We start from the raw sequence: 26376 nt of genomic DNA, 5'->3' as shown, positions 1-26376 counted from the left end.
CCAAGTACTTTATCCATTATGCCATGGGTTCTTGCAAACAATTTGATATCATGTTTCTGAATTTTTTACATAAGGATCGATAATTTGTATTGTAATAGTTGAAACTGGACCTGTTCTATTTCAACATGGCTGACAGAACGGGAACAACCACCATAGATTAAATAAAGGGTCTATCCACCATGGATTAAATAAAGGGTCTCACCCACCATGGATTAAACAAGGAGTTCTGTTTAAAAATTTCTGAATTTGACAGATTTCTGGGTTCAACAAGATTTATCTGAAAATGATCAGAGGTTACCTTGACTGAAATGCTGTGAAAATAAAATTCAAGATGTGAGAACAGTAGTCTGAATAATCATAAGAATTGTTTTATTTTTTTTTATAAATTTTATCTTTTTTAGCCGGTGTGCCTCTGAAACTACACTCAATTTTCAAAATAAATTAATTGCTGAGATCAGAACAAGAGTGCAATTATGCAGCCATTCAATCTCTCTATTTTCTTGCTCTGTAATTGTATTGAGCACTTATAACAGTAATTATATTTATATACGCACATACATTCTAATCAAGTTTTGTCCGGGATTTTTGGTTGTGCAAAAAAAAATTGGGAAAAAAATAAAATGGGATTATTTTTCTTTCATTGGGAAAATAGTTGAGGCTTTTTCTTTGAGATTGATTTTTTTTTTTTTTTCATGAATTTTTTATTTAACAAAAACAAAAATAAAAGGGATAATTTCTTTTTTATAAATTTTTTTTTTATTTAATTGAGGTTGGTTCTGAAATCTAATTTTTTTGCTTTTTTTTTATATAAAAAAATTTATTTAAAAAAATGAAAAAGGATAATTTTCTTTTTTAATTAGAAAATATTTTTACAACCGGAACAAAATTCTTAAGCAGTTTTTTTTTTTTTTTTTAAATATTTTTCAAATTTTTAATAATTTTTTTTTAATATATCTAATAAATTGTATTTGTTTTGCAAATAAACAATTGATAGAAATCTATTGTATTTTTTTTTTTATTTATTTATTATGATCAAAAATTTTTTTTCATGAAAAATTTTTTAAAAAAAAGAAAAAGGATAATTTTTTTTTTTTTTTTATAAATTAAAAAATATTTTTACAACCGGAAAAAAATTCTTAAGCAATTTTTTTTTTTTTTTAATATTTTTCAAATTTTGAATAAATTTTTTTTTAAATATATCTAATAAATTGTATTTCTGATTTGCAAATAAACAATTGATAGAAATTTATTGTATTTATTTGTTTATTATAACTTGCAACCATGACCTCTCAGCAACCATCGTCGGCTCCCAATCTTGCCTTCGTGGTCATCTTCTTTCATCTTTTCTTCTGGGAGATGAAGGCAGCCAAATGGTTAACAACACGGGAAGACATTTTCTTCACAAAAATATTAAGATATTCTAATTTCTTAAAACATTAGAAATGTATAATTATTACTACAAAAAATATTAAAATTAGAACGTAAAAATGTTCTTTTTGGTCCCCTGACAAAAGTAAGGTGGATCTGCAAATTCACCCTTGTCCGTTTGTCTGTCAGCACTTTTCTCAATAACTATGCCTTGGAATTTTTAAAAATTTTGCACAAACAAACATGATAGGAGTAAAAAGTAACAGAACAAATTTTCCGGGGAAAACTCCGGTTGGTCCCCCCCCCCTAGGGGGGGGGCCTTTCAGGTTGAAATGGCTAAAATTGACACTTTTATGCTTATTAAAAAAAAATTGATGCCTTGGGTTTTTATTAAACTTTCTGAAAAGTTGTAACTAACTGATTTCTATATAATTTTGTTTGTCTATACTTTGCGATAACTCTTGGGTGTGCCCCAGGGGCTCTTTTAGGGCTAATAAGAACACTTCATTTTTGGGATTATTTTACCATATTTGTTCAAAATTTTCTGTGTATGTCTATTTAGCAGTTTTGCGTGGTGCTGAACTCAAATTTAAATATGTTAGGGCGTTGGGGACTTTTTGGGCTTAATGGGGAGGAGGGGGCAAATGATGGACTTGGTCATTTCTTTTTTTGCATGGTGCAGAACTCAAATTTTACATATGTTAAGGCCTAAAACTGCACCGTTTGTTCATTTTAATCAGGATTTGACATCTGGAGATTTTGGGGGCTAAATGGGGGAGGGGGCCACAAATGTTGAACTTAGTCATTTTTTTTATGCCTCGTTCACTGTGCAGTCACGGGGAATCATGCATGTTTTACTTGTTTTTTCATTGTTTTTATAAATGTTTTATTTTTCGTTTATTTTTCTTTAAACTTTGAGTTTTAGTTTTTCTTTTAAATATATATGTTGCCTGTTTAATACCGTCGAGATTCAAACACGTAACTGTTAATTCCACAAAAATCACTTTCACTTAGGATGTTGGAAACCTTCACATGGTTCCTCCCGTAATCCCTGATGCAAGAAATAATTTTGACTAGAAAAATATCGGAGGAGACAATGCCAACAATAGAATCTGAATTCATGATAATGATCATCTAGCTGAGTCATCTCAGTTTTGCATAAAAAAGTAAAATAAAATGACTCAAAATACAAATTCTCAGACGTATGTGGATATCGATGCATGTGAAACCATTGTGGGGAAACAACCAAATTGCTAGCATCCGCATCTGGGTCTTCTGTTAAAAAGTATATATATATAACAAATATCTTATTTCATCTTCAGGCAATAACTCTTATATATAAGTAAACTCCATAATCTATATATTAATACGATAGTGTGTGCTCACATCTTTTTTTTCTTCCTAACTAACTGTCATTTAATTGTTATGACCTTTCATTTCTTGTAATAAATAATTTTACCAAGATTTCTTCATAAGTTTTGTTTTCGATTTCGATTCAAGCTGATGCACCCAAGTCATATGGATATGTTTTTTTTAATTTTTGAATCGCAACTTTATAATATGTAAAAATCGATAGAAAATTGATATAATAATATATACGAAATCTGTATAAATTAAAATATCATATTTAAACATATTTTATGACGGGGCTACGCCGGGTGTCCCAGCTAGCTTATATAAGTACTTTAAAAGAGCTCCAATAATATCAGGACCTTTCGATTTACACTAAACAACTACAGAATGCCAGCATCAATATATTGCATATGAAAGAGTCCACTGCGGAATTTTCACAGGTTCCACTAGTATACATTTAAAAGAAGTTTCCAACAGAAAATTTATCAGGAGGCTGCATCATGTTAAAAAAAAAAAAAAATAACTTTATGGCATTTTATATATGTACAAAGGCCTGTAGAAGATGGAACAAAAAGAGGGGGAAAATAAATAAATATATATATATATATATAAGATAAAATTAAAAGCCAAGAACAATGCGAGATTTTTTTTTTTATATAGAGTAAAATTAAATGCAAACAAAAGAAATAAATTTCTTTTTTTTTTGTTGTTTGTTTTTTCTTTTTCACACAAATTTTAACTCTAAACAACAGTAATTTTTTTTTCTGTTGTATTCAATGGTGTTGTAAATCTCAATATATTTCAGACTTATTAGCCTGAAATATATTGAGATTTACAACACCATTGAATACAACAGAAAAAAAAATTACTGTTTAGAGTTAAAATTTGTGTGAAAAAGAAAAAACAAACAACAAAAATAAAAAATTTATTTCTTTTGTTTGCATTTAATTTTACTCTATATAAAAAAAAATCTCGCATTGTTCTTGGCTTTTAATTTTATCTTATAATTTTCTTCAACAATGCTTCAAGCAAACTACAACCTACTTATATATATATATATATATATTTTTTTTTTTTTCTGTAGAATTATATTTTCTTAGGATATATATCAATCCTTATTTAAGAAGCTCTATGTAATTACAGAGCAATATAGAGAATAAATGACAAAAAGTTATATTCCAAAATTCATGATGTTGACCATCTTATAATTTATTCCTTTAATTCAGTAGACTTATACAATTAAGTGATTGATATTGCGCTACAAAACAGATATATGAAGTGAAAATGAAATTAAAAAAAATAAATATTGCAATACTAACATCAGCTCATCTCAATCTGGGCCATTCAAATTGTCCCCAACTCACGACAGTTGGTAAACTATCCCACAACTCACTATCCTAAAACTGTCCATAAACTTTAAATATATTGACCTGCATGTTCATCTTTTGTTTCAGTCACCTGTCACACCTTGATTAACAATCCTATTTCAGCTGCCTTTTGTGTGCCTTGGGGAAAAATTTCCTGTCCATTGTTGATAATTTTTTTTTTTTTTTTTTTTTTTTTTTTTTTTTGCTAGTTATCATCATCTATATAGATAAAAGCAAAAATGTTTGTTCATATGTCTGCCAAAAACTTTCCACAGAGGCGACGAATTTTCACGAGATTTAAGCTTGACATCTCGGACAACAAACACTCGCCACGTGTTTGTTTAGCTTTTCTGTATATAAGCGAAACTGAACCTGTAGCAAAATTAGCCTCCCTGACACTCATGCTCGGGACGTCCAAAAAGCAATGAGGTTTGATCAATGCGGCCAAAACTCATCATATCAGACAATTGCTAATCATTTGGACACTCCCTTTTTTGCCAGTTTTTTTTCCCCCCCTTTCTTTTCCACCTTCACCACAAGGCTTCAGATTCGAGCCTACCTACCTACCAAAACTTTTTTTTTCTTTTACACCGATAAGCACACGGGCAACACCAGGCACCCATGCTCGTCTATAATATAAATCTCACCTGTCTGTTTAAATGTGTGTATGTTTGTATGTCTGCCTAAAACTTTCGACAGCGGCAACGGATTTTAACAAGATCGGTATTATTTTGAAGCTCAACCCTTCGGACAACAAATACCAAAAATTGGCTTAAAACATTAATTCTTTCACCCTCGTGGGGCACTTTTTTATAAAGAGAGGTTACTGTTTTTCACCGATATTTTCGAAAGTCATCCCCTCTTTTCGATTGACTAGCCTTTACCACTTTCGATTTGGTGAAGGATGCCATGGCAAAGACATCACTTTTTTTTTTTCACATTCTTTTCCTCCTTTGCGGTACGGGTTCGAGTCTACCTACTACCACTTTTATTTATTTATTTATTTTTTTTTTTTTTGCTGAACACACACTTCCAAACATCCGGGCAACGCCGGGCTAGTCATATATGAATCCAAAGTTTCTATTATTAGCATTGGTTTCCCAGATATTTTTCTAGTAAGAATTATTTCTAGAAAGAAATCCGATACTTACAAAAGAGACCATATGAAGGTTGCCAACATCATAAGTGAAAGTGATTTTTTGTGGAATGAACTGGATTCGAACTTGGGATGCTCAAGTTGTCAGGCCGTATTGTTTTGAACCCTTAGACCATTGTCACCTCCCTGTTTTTGCTTGTATCACATTAGAATTTTTTTTTGCTTGTATCACATTGGAATTTTTTTTTTTTTGCAATTTCAAAAACACAAAAATATAGTAGAACAGGAACAACTAATGAACATAAGTTAAAATTTGAAATGATTGTTTTTCATATTTATTTTAGAAATTATCTTGTTAGTGCTCCTTGAAAAACCTTCGCCCTGCTCAGGGGCTCCATGGTGTCTTCAACTTTGCGAAACCCTGCTATATATAGGTGGAACGATAAATTTGTTGACCTAAAGAAAACAACACTATTTTTATATTAATTCATTTATTGCGGACTATTATTCTTGTTGTATATTGGTTTATATTGGAGATGATATATTAAAACGTGTCATGTGTTATCTAGTGGATGCAAGATATTGTTCTTTTAACAGACAGATAATAAACGTATAAATCGTATGTATGTTGTTTAGCTAGGAGGGCATGATATTGACGTGTAAACTGAATCATGTTGTATCAGACTTATCGCACGGGATATTTTTACAGTTCATATGTAAGAAGAATAATATATGCTTCATACCTTTTTCTTGAAGAGTTCTTCTGTATCTTCCCGCTGCTCCGTGATGAATCATGAAACGATCAGCACCAACCAATTGAGACATCTGTTCTTATTTGTGAAACCATAAAACAACTCTTTATATTTTTATAATATAAATTTATTACAGTTGTCTCAAATGGTTTTCACAGGATCTGCAGTTCGTTTACATGTTCTATTCTTACAGCTCGCTCCCTAGCTGTCTGTCCAATCCTGTCTAGACGTCTGTCCGCTCTGGTGGTTAATCCTCAACTCTCTGAACTCCCCAAAACTAACTACATCACGTGTTCTCTTAAGTCACCTAATTACGTGTCTCAGACCAACCTAATGTCCACAACTAGTTATTTCTTTATTCAAAACCCAAAATAATGTTTACATCTATTTTCTATTTTCACATTCCTTTTGCGATTCACACGTCAATCATTTCTTCCCCAATTTAATTGTTTATTCTCTAATCATAATAACTGATCCAGCGACCATCTGTTGCTCAAATCAATTAATAATACAATAACAATGTTTTGACCATTGACCCCGCTTGCCACAGTTAACAGATACTACGCTATGATCACAGCCTAAAGGGCCATAACATTACATTCTCATCTTTATTAGTTGTTGTTTCACGATGTTTTGGCCAACTATTCCTCTGGCCTTCGTCAGGTGGTAACCGCGACGGATAGGAACTTTGAATCTCCTAACTGCATTCTCAGCAATCACTGCCATCCATAGTTATCATCTCACCACGTTTTTTGGCCGGCTTTAGGTAGGATTGAAACCGCTATCTTCAGACAATGCTCATCTGGAACCGTAGAGATCCAACGTCTCTATTAACTGCGCCACAGGCAGCATTGAATGTGACCATCCATTTTTGTTCCCATTCTACTACGGATTGGAGGTCATCCTCTAGTGTTTCTGCCATTTCCTCAAATATGTATTCATTTGTTTTCTTGTCGTGCCTGTTATAGAGCATGGTGTCATCAGCATAGATACCCATCTCAGAGGCAATTTTATCAAGAAGGTCATTTATGAATATTAGGAACAATAAAGGTCCAAGGATCGACTCCTGAGGCACTCCTGCATTTATATCATATTGTTTAGCTGTATGACCATCGAGGACAACCTTAAATCACGAACAGGAACAACTAATGGACAAGTATAAGTTAAAATTAGAAAGTAAGGTATTTCATATTTAGTTTAGAAATTATCGTGTTAGTACTCTGTGAAAAATCTTTGCCCTGTTCGGTGGGTCCATGATCTAGATCATGAATGTAATTGTCTGGCATTAGTCATCAGAATTTTGTCGCATAAAAATAATTAAATAAAATATAAAGCTGAGGAAAAAAAAAAATCTATTATGCAACAGAGAGGATGTGCGTATGGCAGCTGTATGCAAACGACCGAGCCATGTGCAAGGTAACGTCATGGCAAAGAAAAAAGATTATAAAAAGAAAAATGTATGAGCTGACCGAGGATCACATCAGACACGTGGGTGACATCACAGCCTAGACAAGAAGTCACCCCTAGCCAGAGAATCATGACGTTTGCGAAGATAGAGGTTAGAGACATAGGTGATGTCACATGTATCCGGAGGAGGAATAAAGGTCTTTTGTATAAACCTGAAACACAGGTTGAATTTCTTTCCTATTCCTTTCTTATGTTCTTTGCGACGGAGTCTACAACATGCTGGGTCCCTATTTGTTAGCATGTGTGTAACAGTACAATTGTACTTATCTAAGTGTTTTTTTGGGTTGACTTTTTTCTTCTTAAGTTCTGGACTGATTGGGCCTACTATTACAAAGGTCATGGCTGGATGAAGGAGAACGAGGCAAGTTTTAATAGAAATAGGTCACTCTTTTGTCCCAGGGAACGCTGGGTAACCCTTCTAGTTAAAATTAAAAGAAAGAAAAGAAATAAATCTTTAAAAATTAAATTTTATTCTCTTTAATAGTTTCAGAAATGTTATTTGTCATTACTGGCATTGGCCAAGTTCGTCCATATATGCAGCCAACAATTTGCTCTGAAAAAAAAAAAAAAAAAAAAAAAAAAATTTTTTTAATTGAAAAAATTAATAAAATAGAAAAAAATAAAATAAAAAAAAATATATTAACAGAAATTATTATTAGAAAATTTTAAAAATAGAAAAAAATAAATTGTTTTACTTGGAAATCACCATTTATCAAGACCCGATGGTTACTCGAGGATAAGAGGTTAATGAATGTAAGGTGATAGTCGACTTAATGGCTTAAACTGTGTAGAATTTGATTATTTATGGGGATGGCTCAACAACACCTATCTAAGAACACTGTAAGGTACATAAAGTACCTTTGTGTAAAATTTCATAGAAAAACAGTCCAGCTCTTTAGGAGTCACACAAACTCACACACAAAACAAACTAACACACACAAAAAAGTTTCTTTTATTTAATCGATAGATAGATATTACAAAAAAATGTATTTGAAGTCTCTGCTTTGTTGTTTTCATGGTGGGTGCTTGTCTGAGCTTCAATCTACGGTCACCACTGGCCTGACTTTCACGAAAAACACACGTCTGGCTGAAGCTGCTGTCAATAATTTCCCCACTCCTTATCTGTGTCTGAACCTGGATGTAGATTCCATGAACAAAGCTTCTTTCTTAGAACTGCACCATTGTGGAACTCTATTCCGTTTTTCGTGCTTTCCAACTGACTACAATATGGTCATCTTCAAGTCCAACATAAACAAATTCTTGATGAGTTCCCCTTAAGTAATCCGATTTACTAAATTTCCACTATTAACGATTACTATATTGTCTCATTGACTACTGTACACTTATTAACCCTTATCCTCGAGTTGTCTCTTGGCCTTGATGCGTGGTGACTCCTTTGTAAAAAAAAAAAAAAAAAAAAAAAAAAAAAAAATTAAAAAAAAAGAAAATTACGTGTTATGTCAAAATTAATAAAAAAAATTCCAAAAATTATGAAAAATAATAAAAAAGTAAAAAATAATTGAAAAAAGGTTTTTCGATTTAGTCTATCGTGGCTAATCCAATATAGAAAACATCATAACTTGTTTACATTAGACTTGAAGATGACCATATTGTTGTCAGCTAGAAAGCAGGCCAGTTTCACAAGTGGCCAGTTCTAGGAAAGAAACTTTGTCCATTTAATCTGTATTTAGATTTAGGCACAGATAAAGAATGGGGAAAATTGTTGATAATGGTTGTAGCTAGGCAAGTGTTTTTTGGTTCCCCGATTTACCAGACAGGAACCTATGTACTCAGGGGCGTCTGTGCGTCCATCCGTACGTACATACATGCATGCATCTGTGCGTCCGTTAGTCTTGACTATTGCCAGATAACCGTGCATTAGTTTTTTCTGAAATTTTGCCACAAATTGTATTTTATTAAAGAGATATGCACAGTAAAAAAAAAAAAAATTATTTTTACAAAAATTCTCGTTGTGTCCTCAGGGTCTCAAAAGGGGTAAAAAATGCCCCAAAATGACACATTTTACCCCATATCTTTTGATCCATTCATTAGATTTTTTTTAAACCTTGGCCAAAATGTGGGGCCATTATTCTTAATATAAATCCAGTATGGGTATGGGTGACCCTGGCAAAATTCTGGTTCGTGCCCCCAGGGACTTTCAGTGTTAAAAACACCTTTTTGTGGCTCTTCTTTCATATTTCTCAACAAAAAATTTGATATGTCTGACTATATAGTGGTTTTTCACAGTGGTCAACTCAAATATACATGTGTTAAGGCCTGAAACTGCACCGTTATCCATTTACACTGGGATTCGGCATCCCCAGGGGCCTAAAAGAGGTCAAAAATGTCCCAAAATGGCCAAAAATTACACTTTTTGCCCCATAGCGTTTGATCCATCCATTAGATTTTCCAGAAACTTGGCCAAAATGTGGAGGCCATTGTTTTTAATATAAATTCAGTATGGGTGACCCTGGCAAAATTCTGGTTCATATCCTTCTGAGACTTTTAGGGCTAAAAAAAAACATGCCTTTTTGGAGCTCTTTTTTCATATTACTCAAAAACTTGATATGTATGTCTGTATACTAGTTTTCCATGATGCTGAATTCAAATATACATGTCTTAAGGCGTGAAACTGCATCATTTGTCCATTTTTATTGGGATTCAGCATTCCCAGAAGCTCAAAAGGGGGCCACAAATGCCCCAAAATTACAAAAAAATGACTTTTTACCCCATAAGTTTTGCCCCATGCATTAGATCTTCCTGAAACTTGGCGAAAATGTGAAGGCAACGTTGGCCTTTCAGACTTCTCACATTCATCATTTCTTCACAATTTTTTTTTTTTTGGCGTCATCTCACATGCAGCACAAGAGAGGGACCATGCACGCACTGCTTTTCTTTATTTTTTTATGAAAGTTTGGCAAGGCAGGACCATAGATCGAAGCTCAGATGAGCACTTGCAATGAAAATAACAATAGAGCAGAGACTTATGGAAAAGAGGTTGCAGGGAAGAAAAAAAGTGCATCACCTACTAGATTTTGAACCTGGTTTTGAACTTTGTCAAGACAGGATTGAGTGCTCCAAGCAGCTCCTTCCCAGATGTTGCAACAGAATTCCATTTAAGGACATATCTGGCTCTTATACAGGTAGAGGACTGCATCGGGAGTTGGATACCTTCTGGAGCGGTAAAATGACGCAACCATTTTTCCGGCAACATTGGCAACAGATTTGATGCAAGTCTTCCATTTCAGGTCACAAGTAAAGGTCAGATCGGAAAGTTTGCCAAAACCAGGATCCGGGTTTCGAAGCTGGTTTTGAACGTTGTCAAGGCACCTCCTACCCAGCTGTGACAATATTACTTGGTTCTTATACAGGTAGAGGATTGCGTCAGAAGTTAGATACCTTCTGGAGCGATAAAAATGATGCAACCATTTGTCCGGCAACAGATTTGATGCGGGTCTTTCATTTCAGGTCAGGAATAAAAGATTACACCAAGGAGTTTGTGAAAACAGTGAGCCTCTTTTAAACGAGAGCCATTCATATATATCGGATCAAGTGGGGATCAGAGCGTTTATGGTGAAAAGATAAAAGCTTAATTTTGGATTCAAATGAATCAATCATTTTTTTACCTTATTGCACCGTGTGCTCATGGTTGGAGGAGACATCTGGTTGTTGTTGCATTTTGAGTTTATTACTATAGATTATTATTTTGATGTTAGTTTATTACTGTAGATTATTATTTTGATGTTAGTTTATTACTGTAGATTATTATTTTGATGTTAGTTTATTACTATAGATTATTATTTTGATGTTAGTTTATTACTGTAGATTATTATTTTGATGTTAGTTTATTACTGTAGATTATTATTTTGATGTTAGTTTATTACTGTAGATTATTATTTTGATGTTAGTTTATTACTATAGATTATTATTTTGATGTTAGTTTATTACTGTAGATTATTATTTTGATGTTAGTTTATTACTGTAGATTATTATTTTGATGTTAGTTTATTACTATAGATTATTATTTTGATGTTAGTTTATTACTGTAGATTATTATTTTGATGTTAGTTTATTACTGTAGATTATTATTTTGATGTTAGTTTATTACTATAGATTATTATTTTGATGTTAGTTTATTACTAGAAGATGTACCCGGCATTGCCTGGGATTAAATGTAACGTGAAATTCCTCAAAAAAAAAAAAAAAAAAAAAAAAAAAAAAATGAAGTAAAAAAAAATAAAAAAAACAGAAACTGAGACATGTGCATGCTAGTATTATGTGTTTTTCGAAACAGTTCACTTCTTGTAAGCAAAAAAATAAAAAAATACTCGAGCTGAGATCAAAACCCAAACCTTAAGTCAGTGAGTCAAGTACAATAACCATTAGGCCAGCTTGGTACAATGTTTATGAAGTGTTTTCAAACCTACTTATTCTTAACATAATGTGAATGATTCACGCATGCGCATTTGTGCAATCCGATGACTCCCAAGTACAAATTTTTCACTTTTAACTTCTTAGCAGCCTATTTACCCGGATGAAAACCGATTAAAAAGTTTCCACATGTCTGAATACCGTACATACCAAATTTCAAGTCTTTAGATAAAAAATTTGTTGAGTATATAGGTTGAGAAGTGTTTTCACACGCGCATTCTCACTTTTATACATATACTAGCAGGTCGCCCGGCGTTGCCCAGTCATAAAATATATTTTTTGATTCATGCAGAAACGGACACACGTGCATGCGAGCATTATGTTTTTTCTAAACATTTCACTTCTTGTAAGTGAAAACAAAAAAAATTCTTGAGCTGAGACCAAAACCTAAAAACAGTGAGTCAAGTGCGGTAACCATTAGACCAGCATGACACTCTTTATAAAGTGTTTTGAAACCTATTTATTCTTAACAAAATAAGGAAGATATGTTTTACAGCCGCGCATGTACATTCATGAAACAGCTGAGAAACAGATAAAAAATCTAACCCGACTCCCATGTACCAATTTTTTCAATTTTAACCTCATAGCAGCCCTTTTTTCCTGAGGAAAACTGATTAAAAAGTTTTCCACCTGTCTGAATACCCTATATACCAATTCGTTGAGTATATAGGTTGAGAAGTCTCCTCACACGCATGCACATACACATTCTCACTTTTATGGAAATATAGATAGATATTAGCAGGTGATAGAAGTTTTCTAGCTTGATAGAGAGAGGTCGCCTTTGTTGCAGCAGACTTGGCAGTATCTTCTGTTTATTCCAGTTCATGTTAGCTGTGAATATTAGATTGAGGAGTTTGATTGTTGGACTCTTGGACAGAATAATCTCAACTGTGGTAAAGCTTCTGGTCGAATGACTATGAATACATTCGGGTTCCTCCACACAGAAAACATGATTGGCTGGTGTAAGGTGTAAATATGGACAGGTATAGCAGCCTGGGAGAGGTGTTGAACAATAGCCTAAAGCACAGGTCCACAAAGGCATTTTGATCAGCCTGCGAATCTGATTAACAATAACTCTATTTTTAACACAAGAGACAAGGTTTTATCTCCCTCGGATCCACCCAATCAACTTTGAATACTATTACCATCACATCCATTTCTTTGTAAAAACATTTTTTAAAAATAGATTTAGCAATTTTTAGCATTGCTTGCCTTTTTCTTTTGGAGAAGAATAATTTTGAAAAACAAAAAACAAAAACAAGCTGTATGGTAAACAGCTGATGATCCTCATTTACTTACACCTTGAATATAATTGGCTTTGTTGATCTTCTCGTTTTGGGAGTGTGCCCCGTCATCGCACTGGCCCATCGGCAAGAGGAGAACATTTTTGCCAGTCGCTTCTTGAAGTGTCAGGGTTACAGGAATGCTGCCACCTTCACGGGTCATATCAGGAGGCACACCATAAACTGCGGTAGGAAGAAACGAAAAAAAATATATTTATAAAAAGTTTTTTAAAAATGATAACAGAAAAACTGGAGTGAGAGGAAACGAAAGGAAAAAAAAAATTTTTTTTTTAAATGTTAACAGAAAAACATTTTTGCTAAAATCAAATATGTTTTGGAATCATAAAACAATTTCAGATCAAGACGTGGAATCCAGAGTCATGTTAAAACCCAAAACCTTGGACTCAGACTCTTATTTTCAGTACTTCCAACTCCGACTTTATGTAAGTATCACAAACTAAAATATTATTTCATATTGAAAAACTTTAAACAAGATGGAACGATAAAATTGTAACACTAGAAAAGACGACATGATTCCATTTCCGTTTGATGAAAACCAGTTTTTTTTTTATTTTGTTGCAGACCATCTACTAGTTGGCCAGTTGTGTACAAATCCCAACAGCGATAGGAGCCTTCTATCATGTCTGAAAGTGACACAATGTTCAACGAGCGAGATCGGAGATGCGCCGCTGTACAACTCATGCTCTCTGCCGATCAAAGTTATGACAACAGGACCATTGCCAGCACCTTCAAAATGCATTGCCACAAAGAACAGGGACTTGCCCATGGCGATGAAATCAAAGTTTCCAGCCATGGTTATTGTCTTTGGTGTGGTTTCAAGTGAGGACCACATCATGCCACCTCACATCTTCAAAATCTGCTTGAAAGTCAACACCAAAGTATACCTGGATGTGTTGTAGAGTGGGTATCCGTTGATGCAATCAGCTGGCTTCTGGGAGACCCTGGGTGTGGCAACAGGACTTTGTACTCTTCTCTCACTGCCCCCCCCCCGCCCCTTCCCCCGCAACCTGAACCTGCTGGACTACTTCATTTGGTCATACGTCGAGAACATCACCAACATGACCTCCCACAACACCAAAGCCAGCCTGATAACCGCTATCCACTGAGTATTCGCCGAGCTCCCGTTGGCACTTACGGACCCGTATCGAGGCCGTGATTGAGGCTGAAGGCGTCTACATTGAATAGATGTCAGCTCTACTACATAATCAAGTTACCTGAATTGATTTTTTTTCAATAAAAGTTTTAAAATAAAGCTGTAGTGTTGTTTTCTTTAGGGCGACAATAGGTGGAAACAATGCTTGAATTAAAAAAAAAATACATCTTGACGTGGAAAGAAACCCGGAACCTTTATCATGCTTTGGAACCTGTGGTACAGTGGACAGAAACATTAAGTCTTTACGGTTCCAGGTAAACATTGTCTGCAGATAGCGGCTTCAATCCTACACAAAGCAGGTCAGAGGATTAGTTGGCCAAAACATGGCAAGACGACAATTATGGAAGGCAGTAAGTACTGGGGATGCAGTTATAGGACTCAGCATTCTTATCTGGTCGCAGTTTATCACCTGAAGAAGGCCAGAGGATAAGTTGGCTGAAACGTGGTAAAACAACAAGAATGAGGACAAAAGTCAGAAAAAAAAAACATTAAAAAAAGTTAAAATAAAATAAGATACGTATCGAACACGTTTGGAGCCAAATAACTGCAATGCGGAATTTTTTTTATAAAATAAACGAGTGTTTATTTCTTTAGAAATATATTTCGGAGATATACTCCTTTATCAATCTAATTTTTTTTTCCTCTTCTTCGTTATGATGTTGAGTAGAAGAATGTTCAATGAATTAAGTCCACGTGATGTTAGCTGCGGGGGTTTTACGTAGTCGGATAGAACGTGTGGTCGAACATTCTTCCACTCAACATCATGGCGAAGAAAAAGAAAAAGAGGAAAAAAAAATAGATTGATAAAGGAGTATATCTCCGAAATATATTTCTAAAGAAATAAACACTCGTTTATTTTATAAAAAAAATTCCGCATTGCAGTTATTTGGCTCCAAACGTGTTCAAAACGTATCTTATTTTATTTACAAACTAGCGGGAAGTAATCGGCGATGCCCGGGTGTCTTGAGGTAAATCAAAACTCCGCGGGGGGGCGGGGGGGGGTATAATAATAAAAAAAATGTTTTGCGTAGGTAAGTATGAGAATCGAACCCTTACCCTTGAGTTGGAAATTAATGTGTGAAAAAAAAAAAAAAAAAACCTGCTACGTTAACCATTGACCCACAGCGACAACAGACAATGTTAAGCAGGTTATTTAACTATAAAAACAGGCGTGCGCAATAAAATTTAACTCTGCTGCTTCCATTTGACCTAATTAAGAAGGTCAAATAAAAGTCACACAGCGTTTGGGTTTGTTTACCCAAATTTAACTGTTTCTTTCCCAGATGTTGGGGAGGGGTGTCTGATCAAAGCCGATTGCTTCTGGACGTTTTTCCCCGGCGCAATACCGCGAACACGCCCGTTTGAGTTTAGTTTCACATATTTATACTAAAAAGCCCAATCAACACGCGAGAAGCCAAAATAGCAATAATTTTGTAAAAATCGACATAAATAAATCTATACGCTACGCGCTTTTCTAATTCCTAGATATTATTATATAGGACCCATATACACAGTTTTAAGCGATAGTAACAACCCCGGGAGCGCATGCGAAAGAAGCCTTTTGAAGACATACACAAAATGACAGACACATACATTTTGCCTTTTATATATATAGATTTCACTCAACGTCTCTAATGGATATTTAAAAAAAAAAAAAAAAAGAAAGTTGTTTAAATATCTTTTTTGTTTTGTTTACCTTTTTCTGTTGCCTTTCTGCCCGCCGCATAATTAACGTGGTTGAAGTCGCTCACCCATGCTCGACCACCATGTGCAGTGACACTGAAAAATGAAATGAGGAGGAGGTCAGAATTTGGATAGAATTTTCTTTTAAAGAAAAAAACAAGTAAAAGTAACATGTTTTAAGAATCGGATCATTTAATATTTCAGGAATTGGATTTTTAGGATTTTTTTTACTTAAACTTCAACTCAACATTCACTGTTAAATTGATGACTGATAATAGGTTTTTGGGTATGCTGAAAACGAATATCACATTTAAATTTGTGGTTTTCTGGATATTAAGAGCTTTTATCCAATGTAATCTCTTTCACTAACAGCCATGTTTTTTCCCAACTGAACAAGTACTAATGCGCATACATGTTACAAAACACCCCCTCCTCCTCATGCTAAGAATGGCGACCGCCACTAACATTCATTATGTAATATGTTGGAAAAAATGTCTTAATATCCAGAAAACCACTTGTCTGCCCTAAATTTGAATGTGATATTCATTTTCAGCATACCCGGAAACTTTTAAAAGTCGTCATTTTAAAGGTGAGTGTCGAGTTGCAGTTAAAGTAAAAAATTACCGATTATAGAATTATGTCAGTAATTAAATATTTTATAAATAAATTTTTATAATTTCTGCGTTCACTAGAGATGATAAAAACATGTTGACGCTTTATTTATGTTTAAAGCAGAGGATTTCTTTTCAAATTCATTTGAAGTGATGGGGTTGACTAACTTCCTATTTAACTTCTCACTTCCCTTTGCTCCTTGAGGCGTCTTTATCGGCAGCCATGTTTTTTTCCCAACTAAATAAGCACTAATGTGCACACGTGTTACAAAACACCCCCTCCTTCGCATATCAACAATCGACGGCTACTGAAAGTCATCAAGTAATACATTGACAAATAATATCTTAATATCCAGAAAACTACTTGTCTTCCTCAAATTGAAATGTGATATTCGTTTTCAGCACACCTGAAAACATAAAAGTCATCATTTAATGGTGAATGTCAAGTTGCAGTTAAAGTAAAAATTAACCTTTTACCATTTTTTTTTTCTTCAGTTTTCATTAAAACCAAAATTTTTTTAATCAACAATCTAGAAATTCACAGTCAGTATCATCTACATCAGGGTTTCTCAAACTTTTTCAAACTAGCACCTCTTTGGCTTCTAGAAGAGACTGCTAGCTCCCCCTTAGTTTTTAGAAGAGACTGCTAGTGCCCCCTTGGTTTTTAGAAGAGACTGCTAGTGCCCCCTTGGTTTTTAGAAGAGACTGCTAGCTCCCCCTTGGTTTTTAGAAGAGACTGCTAGCACCCACTTGGTTTTTACAATAGACTGCTAGCACCCACTTGGTTTTTACAATAGACTGCTAGCACCCACTTGGTTTTTAGAAGAGACTGCTAGCACCCACTTGGTTTTTAGAAGAGACTGCTAGCACCCACTTGGTTTTTACAATAGACTGCTAGCACCCACTTGGTTTTTACAATAGACTGCTAGCACCCACTTGGTTTTTACAATAGACTGCTAGCACCCACTTGGTTTTTACAATAGACTGCTAGCACCCACTTGGTTTTTACAATAGACTGCTAGCACCCACTTGGTTTTTAGAAGAGACTGCTAGCACCCACTTGGTTTTTAGAAGAGACTGCTAGCACCCACTTGGTTTTTACAATAGACTGCTAGCACCCACTTGGTTTTTACAATAGACTGCTAGCACCCACTTGGTTTTTACAATAGACTGCTAGCACCCACTTGGTTTTTACAATAGACTGCTAGCACCCACTTGGTTTTTACAATAGACTGCTAGCACCCACTTGGTTTTTACAATAGACTGCTAGCACCCACTTGGTTTTTACAATAGACTGCTAGCACCCACTTGGTTTTTACAATAGACTGCTAGCACCCACTTGGTTTTTACAATAGACTGCTAGCACCCACTTGGTTTTTAGAAGAGACTGCTAGCACCCACTTGGTTTTTAGAAGAGACTGCTAGCACCCACTTGGTTTTTACAATAGACTGCTAGCACCCACTTGGTTTTTACAATAGACTGCTAGCACCCACTTGGTTTTTAGAAGAGACTGCTAGCACCCACTTGGTTTTTAGAAGAGACTGCTAGCACCCACTTGGTTTTTAGAAGAGACTGCTAGCACCCACTTGGTTTTTACAATAGACTGCTAGCACCCACTTGGTTTTTACAATAGACTGCTAGCACCCACTTGGTTTTTACAATAGACTGCTAGCACCCACTTGGTTTTTACAATAGACTGCTAGCACCCACTTGGTTTTTACAATAGACTGCTAGCACCCACTATGTTTTTACAATAGACTGCTAGCACCCACTTGGTTTTTACAATAGACTGCTAGCACCCACTTGGTTTTTAGAAGAGACTGCTAGCACCCACTTGGTTTTTAGAAGAGACTGCTAGCACCCACTTGGTTTTTACAATAGACTGCTAGCACCCACTTGGTTTTTAGAAGAGACTGCTAGCACCCACTTGGTTTTTAGAAGAGACTGCTAGCACCCACTTGGTTTTTAGAAGAGACTGCTAGCACCCACTTGGTTTTTACAATAGACTGCTAGCACCCACTTGGTTTTTACAATAGACTGCTAGCACCCACTTGGTTTTTACAATAGACTGCTAGCACCCACTTGGTTTTTACAATAGACTGCTAGCACCCACTTGGTTTTTACAATAGACTGCTAGCACCCACTTGGTTTTTACAATAGACTGCTAGCACCCACTTGGTTTTTAGAAGAGACTGCTAGCACCCACTTGGTTTTTAGAAGAGACTGCTAGCACCCACTTGGTTTTTACAATAGACTGCTAGCACCCACTTGGTTTTTACAATAGACTGCTAGCACCCACTTGGTTTTTACAATAGACTGCTAGCACCCACTTGGTTTTTACAATAGACTGCTAGCACCCACTTGGTTTTTACAATAGACTGCTAGCACCCACTTGGTTTTTACAATAGACTGCTAGCACCCACTTGGTTTTTACAATAGACTGCTAGCACCCACTTGGTTTTTACAATAGACTGCTAGCACCCACTTGGTTTTTACAATAGACTGCTAGCACCCACTTGGTTTTTACAATAGACTGCTAGCACCCACTTGGTTTTTACAATAGACTGCTAGCACCCACTTGGTTTTTACAATAGACTGCTAGCACCCACTTGGTTTTTACAATAGACTGCTAGCACCCACTTGGTTTTTACAATAGACTGCTAGCACCCACTTGGTTTTTACAATAGACTGCTAGCACCCACTTGGTTTTTACAATAGACTGCTAGCACCCACTTGGTTTTTACAATAGACTGCTAGCACCCACTTGGTTTTTACAATAGACTGCTAGCACCCACTTGGTTTTTACAATAGACTGCTAGCACCCACTTGGTTTTTACAATAGACTGCTAGCACCCACTTGGTTTTTACAATAGACTCCTAGCACCCACTTGGTTTTTACAATAGACTGCTAGCACCCACTTGGTTTTTACAATAGACTGCTAGCACCCACTTGGTTTTTACAATAGACTGCTAGCACCCACTTGGTTTTTACAATAGACTGCTAGCACCCACTTGGTTTTTACAATAGACTGCTAGCACCCACTTGGTTTTTACAATAGACTGCTAGCACCCACTTGGTTTTTACAATAGACTGCTAGCACCCACTTGGTTTTTACAATAGACTGCTAGCACCCACTTGGTTTTTACAATAGACTGCTAGCACCCACTTGGTTTTTACAATAGACTGCTAGCACCCACTTGGTTTTTACAATAGACTGCTAGCACCCACTTGGTTTTTACAATAGACTGCTAGCACCCACTTGGTTTTTACAATAGACTGCTAGCACCCACTTGGTTTTTACAATAGACTGCTAGCACCCACTTGGTTTTTACAATAGACTGCTAGCACCCACTTGGTTTTTACAATAGACTGCTAGCACCCACTTGGTTTTTACAATAGACTGCTAGCACCCACTTGGTTTTTACAATAGACTGCTAGCACCCACTTGGTTTTTACAATAGACTCCTAGCACCCACTTGGTTTTTACAATAGACTCCTAGCACCCACTTGGTTTTTACAATAGACTGCTAGCACCCACTTGGTTTTTACAATAGACTGCTAGCACCCACTTGGTTTTTACAATAGACTGCTAGCACTCACTTGGTTTTTACAATAGACTGCTAGCACCCACTTGGTTTTTACAATAGACTGCTAGCACCCACTTGGTTTTTACAATAGACTGCTAGCACCCACTTGGTTTTTACAATAGACTCCTAGCACCCACTTGGTTTTTACAATAGACTGCTAGCACCCACTTGGTTTTTACAATAGACTGCTAGCACCCACTTGGTTTTTACAATAGACTCCTAGCACCCACTTGGTTTTTAGACTTTCACTGTACACTCATTAACCCTTGAGTGGCCTTCGAGCCTTGATAAGTGATGACTGCCTTGTAAAAAAAATTCTTTTTTTTTACAAGATAGTAACCACTTATCAGAGGCCCGAAGGCCACTCGAGGATAAGGGTGAATGAGTGTACATTGAAATTGGTTTTCTACGCTCATCTTTTTCCACAGATTTTTACAACCTCAAAGGATAGATCATACAACCTGAGTACATTGGGTGATCCACGTTCCTTGTGGCGTTCTTCAAGATAGGCCTTCGTTAATTTGATCACCTCGTCCGGTTCCTGGTTTGGTACAATGCGAATGGAAAACTTTCCAATCACTTTTTTAGGAATGACCGTTTTTGATCCACTGCTGCTAAAGGCTCCTTCGATTCCTGAAAGAGATGAAAAATGGAGAACGTAAGTTGCAACTGAATTTTACCAACTATCAATATGTACCTGTTAGGGATGGGACAATTCCGATACAATTACAGATTCCAATTCTTTATAAATCTCTAAGTATTTAACTATAAAGTTGTTATTTTTCACGATTACCGTAAAAACACATGTCAACTGTGCAGATCTTTTCTCAAACGTAAGGATACACTTGGGAGGGATGATCCATCGATTATAGTTTTACAAATAGTTTAAAATCAATATACATTCATTATTTCAGTAATACTACTAGCGGGAGAATATTTTTCTTTAAAGAAAATCAAATAAAAAGGAAATTAAAAGAATCGTTTTTGGCATCAGAAAGTGGGCACAAAGTTTCCAATTCACATACCACAAAAAGTTAAGATTTTTTCGATTTTTTCAATTCCTGATTAATCGCCCTAACACTAGTATCTATGGATCACTATAAATGCATTAGTCTATTCCAACACAGGGTCTCGTCTAGATTTCAACTCATTGAGGGATTTTAGAAGCATATTCATCACACGATTGCAGCGAGTTAATCAAACTATTTACTTTACATTTAACAAAAAAAATTTTTTGTTGCATTTTCACCATAAACAAGGCACAGTGACACTTTTATGTAGAAGGCAACTATCTGAGATATAATTTGCAGGGATACTATGTAGGGAGTTGAGCAGCAAGATGCCTGTTTACATTACACTTGATTTCCTGCATGTCGGTACAGAAGGGAATTTCCAAAGTCTAGCAGTCCTAGGGAAGAAACTAATAGAGTAGAAGGCTTTCTACTGTAAAGGGGTGGGATTTCGCTGATTGTCAGGGTATTTACATCAAGGGAACACAAGGGCTTATAGTTCGTCGGGGCACCTACTATTAAAATACTTGTAAAACAGGCAGAGGGAGGCAACATTTTGTTGATGGGACAGTGGCTGAAGTCTAGCTGACAGTGCGGGGCCTATTAGGTTGGCGACTCTCTTTTAGGTTGGTGAGAGATTAGTAGCAGATGCACCAGCCCAAATGTGGCAACAATACTCCATACATGGGTGACTAGTGGCCTTGTAGAGGTACAGGATACTTTGAGGTGTAAGTAACTTTCTAGCACAGTAGAGAGAGCCCACCTTCTTCTAGCACGGTAGAGAGAGCCCACCTTCTTCTCAGCAGCCTTGGCAATACTCCCAATGTATCTGTTCCAACTCATGTTCCCCGTGAACGTTAAGCTGAGGAGTTTGAACGTATGTATCATTTGCCGTGACTATTAGTAGTTTTAGTAGGTTAGGTTGGTGCAAAAATAATGTTTTTCATGTATATAATTGAATGTCAAAAACAACATTATTTTTGTGCCAACCTAATACTTGGGATAATGACCAATTCAGAAAACCTGGGAAGTGGTAAATGCTGCACATTGGAAGCGGAAACAAAATAAGACTCACCATGAAGTGAAAGGGACGGGTGACGCCACCGGTGCATCAAAACTTGCGCTTTGGAAGAATGCAGAAGACGATCACAGCCAATATCTTTGCAATAATCATCCTGAAAGAAAAAAAAAAAAAAAGAGTTGCACAAAAATTTGAACGGATTTTTTTTTCTTATTGAAATTATTGCAAACAAGGCATAAAGCCACTTGATTTAAGAAACAAAAAATAAAAACAAAGAAAATACTTTCCCAACCTTAGGGTTCTTAGGGAATTCCTAACCCTGCTTGAAAAAAAAAAAAAAAATGAAAAAAAAAAATGGTGCTTGTCCGTAAACATTTATAGATAAAATATGACAGTTCCAAATGAATTAATAGGAAAACTCTTTGACATACTTGGGTGTCAAACAAACGTAGATATCTATACTAAAAATTATGGAAAATTATCAACTATAATATTAATCTATATATATAAAAGCCAAACGTCTGTGTGTATGTATGTATGTTTGTTTGTAACGCTAAAACTTTTGAAAGACGGAACCAAACTTTACAAATTTGATATCACATTGAAGCCCATCATCCGGATGACAAATATCGAAATTTCACGTCAAACGGACCACTAGAAGTGGGTCAACTGATCAGTTTTCTTCAAGGGGGGCCCCAAAAAAAACCTGTCATTATCTATATATATAAAAGACAAATGTTTGTTTGTAACGCTAAAACTTGAGATGAAAGATTCCTCTCCCCTAAGAATAAAACATATGTTCAATATCTGCTTTTGTTTTTTCATTGTTTATACGGTCCCGAGCAACGCCGGGTAGCCCTGCTAGTCTATTATATAAATCTCACCTGTCTATTTAACTGTATGTATGTTCCTATGTATGTTTCGACAGAGGCGACGGACTTTCACGAGATCAGTATCATTTTGAAGCTCGACCCTTCGGACGACAAATATCGAAAAATTGGCTAAAACCTTTAATTCCTTCACCCTCAACTGGGCACTTTTCTACAAGGAGGGGTCGATTTATTCACCGATATTTTCGAAATTCATTGTCTCTTTTCGCTTAATTTAAACGTACGTCACTTCCAGTTTCGCAATCACATTTCTTTTTTTTTTGCTTTCTTTTTTCCTTTGCGGTAGGAGTTCAAGCCTGCCTACTACCCCCCCCTTTTTTTTTTTTTGATCAACCAACATTCTTACACACGCCTCCATTTTTTTTTTTTTGTCGCCTTCATGTCACGGGTTCAAGCCTGCCTGCCTACTACAACTTTTTTTTTTTTTTTTTTTGCTCAACAGACACCTACAAACACCCTGGCAACACTGGGTACCCCTGCTAGTTAAGAATAAAAATAAGTTTTATTGCAATTTTCCCATTTGCCATTATGATTTGTGGAAATGACACACTGACTTATCTCCCCTGTTTTATGTATATTTGCATATCAATGGCGAATTTGATGCAGTTAAATTATAAGTAAATATCTCCATTGGACGATATATAAAAAGTTGAAGGGTTTGTATTACCGTACACATAGATTCAAAAAAGTTGTCAAAAAACAAATATATAACAAATAAATATTATCAAAGGCAAGAAAAGTTACTTTTCTACCAAACTGGATACATTTTTTGTGTTTTTATTCAATGTAACATGTTTATTCAGCTCGAAAAACATACAGTGTTTACCGATGTATTGGAAAATTCAAAATGGCGCCCGACACGCTCTTTAACATGGTAAGTTTGGGAAAAGGTGTTATAAATAATAAACTAGACAAAATACTATAAAAAAAACACCGAATATATGTCAACTTATGTCACGGTAACATATAATGAGCGAATTTCTAACAGTATTTTGTCTAGTTTATTATTTATAACATCTTTTCCTGAACTTACCATGTTAAAGAGAGTGTCGGGCGCCATTTTGAATTTTCCAATACATCAGTAAACACTGTATGCTTTTCGAGCTGAATAAACATGTTACATTGAATAAAAACACAAAAAATGTATCCAGTTTGGTAGAAAAGTAACTTATCTTGCCTTTGATAACATTTATTTGTTATATATTTGTTTTTTGACAACTTTTTTGAATCTATGTGTACAGTAATAAAAACCTAAAGTTGAATATGAAATGCAGCAGAAAATCCCGGGAACATGTTTACCAGAGAAAAACAGTTAGAAATAAGTCATACACCATCCACTATGATTATGCAATTCATACAGCCGTGTACCTAGAAAACAGAACCATAAAACCTGACATAGTGATATGGGACAAGGAGAAAGAAGCAACCCTAGTAGAAGTTAGCATCCCCCAATGACGCTGGATTAAACAGAGCTGAGAGGGATAACGAAATACCAAGGTTTTATGTACGACATGAAAAGAAATTGGAATCTCAGGAAGATTTTCATCATTACAGTAATTATAGGAGCAACCGGACTCATAAAAAAGGAATTTAAAAAACTACCTGGCAAAAATATATACCCGGTGAACCAAGTGCAAGACAGATAAAAACAACTGCAATTAGAATTTTAAAAAGATCTCTCAGTTAGAATAATCAGTTATTCTAACTGAGAGATCTTTTTAACAGATGATGCACCGGGCAGGATGCCTCATTTCAAAAAAAGAAAAAAAATTTTTTTTTTTTTTGGAAATTTTAATTAACAGAATGAAGAGGACGAAGGCTACAAACAAGGAGAGGGGCAGATCGGTGGAGAGGGAGAGATGATAACAAGTGGGTGTTTACTTTAGGGCAAAAACCTGTAGCAGCCGAAACTCGCTACAATTATAGGCAGGAGCTAAATCTCGCGACTCGAGATTTTAAATCCATTTTCTCCCTGGCTTGTCCAATCAGAAGCCAGCTCTCAATCACATGACCAAGTACATAAAAGGCGAAATCTGAAACTCTTAACCCTCTTTCTCACTGGCTTCAGCTGGCAGCAGACATTAGCCTGGAGCTTTGGCAGAACGGGAGTACAATAAGCTAATTATGTTTCTCTTCAAACTCACATTTGTTTCCACATGTCTTGTTTATCATTTTACAGGACTACTCTCATCGATACACCGACACACACACACACACACACACTCCTTGTCCCGTCTATACTATCGGACACGCACTCCTACAAACGACGTATACACTGAACATCTTTTTCTTTCTTTCTCCTTCAGCAGGCCTGACTAAAGTCTAATCGTCGCCCCCACATCAGGACCTCTTTTTACTATAAATACAAGCGCGCACGAACATTGAACTATTCTCTCCTTCAACCAGCCAGCATGATATTAAATCTACCTTTACACAAGAACTCTCTTACTAACCCGTTTCTCTCGTGTAAACGCTAACAAAAATTACAAAGTTGCTTATTAATTGTTAAAATAAGATTTCCTTTCGTTGTTTTCATTTTTTAACTAAAAACATATTATTTAACTAAACATATATAATAATAATAATATTTAACTAAAAATATATAATATTTAACTAAACATACATAATAATATTTAACTAAAAATATATAATATTATTTAACTAAAAATATAAAATAATATTTAACTAAACATATATAATATTACTTAACTAAAAATATATAATATTACTTAACTAAAAATATATAATATTACTTAACTAAAAATATATAATAATGTTTAACTAAACATATATAATAATGTTTAACTAAACATATATAATAATATCTAACTAAACATATGTAATAATATTATTTAACTAAAAATAAATAATAATAATAATATTTAACTAAAAATAAATAATAATAATATTTAACTAAAAATAAATAATAATAATATTTAACTAAAAATATATAATAATAATATTTAACTAAAAATAAATAATAATAATATTTAACTAAAAATATATAATAATAATATTTAACTAAAAATATATAATAATAATATTTAACTAAAAATATATAATAATATTTAACTTTTAACTAAAAATATATAATAATATTTAACTAAAAATACATAATAATATTTAACTAAAAATACATAATAATAATATTTAACTAAAAATACATAATAATAATATTTAACTAAAAATACATAATAATATTTAACTAAAAATACATAATAATAATATTTAACTAAAAATACATAATAATAATATTTAACTAAAAACTAAAAGAAAATGAA

The 26376-nt window shown here is 34.7% G+C and overlaps 1 protein-coding gene across 2 annotated transcripts in view; it reads right to left on the bottom strand.

The window, feature by feature from the left end:
* Positions 1–7850: 7850 nt before the first annotated feature.
* LOC145266626 (cytosolic non-specific dipeptidase-like) overlaps positions 7851–26376 on the bottom strand; it is a 49471-nt gene continuing 30945 nt past the window's right edge. For both annotated transcript variants that reach the window (XM_080122538.1, XM_080122537.1), the window contains exons 10-14: positions 22260–22359; positions 20636–20807; positions 15988–16070; positions 13134–13300; positions 7851–7956 (exon numbers count right to left, since the gene is read on the bottom strand). In XM_080122538.1, coding sequence (XP_079978664.1) covers positions 7909–7956; positions 13134–13300; positions 15988–16070; positions 20636–20807; positions 22260–22359 — 570 coding nt within the window. In that variant the 3' untranslated portion in view covers positions 7851–7908. The remainder of the gene's footprint in view (positions 7957–13133; positions 13301–15987; positions 16071–20635; positions 20808–22259; positions 22360–26376) is intronic.

The sequence above is a fragment of the Euprymna scolopes genome, chromosome 41, assembly GCF_053919585.1.
Source record: "Euprymna scolopes isolate OS-2025 chromosome 41, ASM5391958v1, whole genome shotgun sequence".
Classification (NCBI taxonomy): domain Eukaryota; kingdom Metazoa; phylum Mollusca; class Cephalopoda; order Sepiida; family Sepiolidae; genus Euprymna; species Euprymna scolopes.
This window is presented reverse-complemented; position numbering and strand designations above follow the sequence as displayed.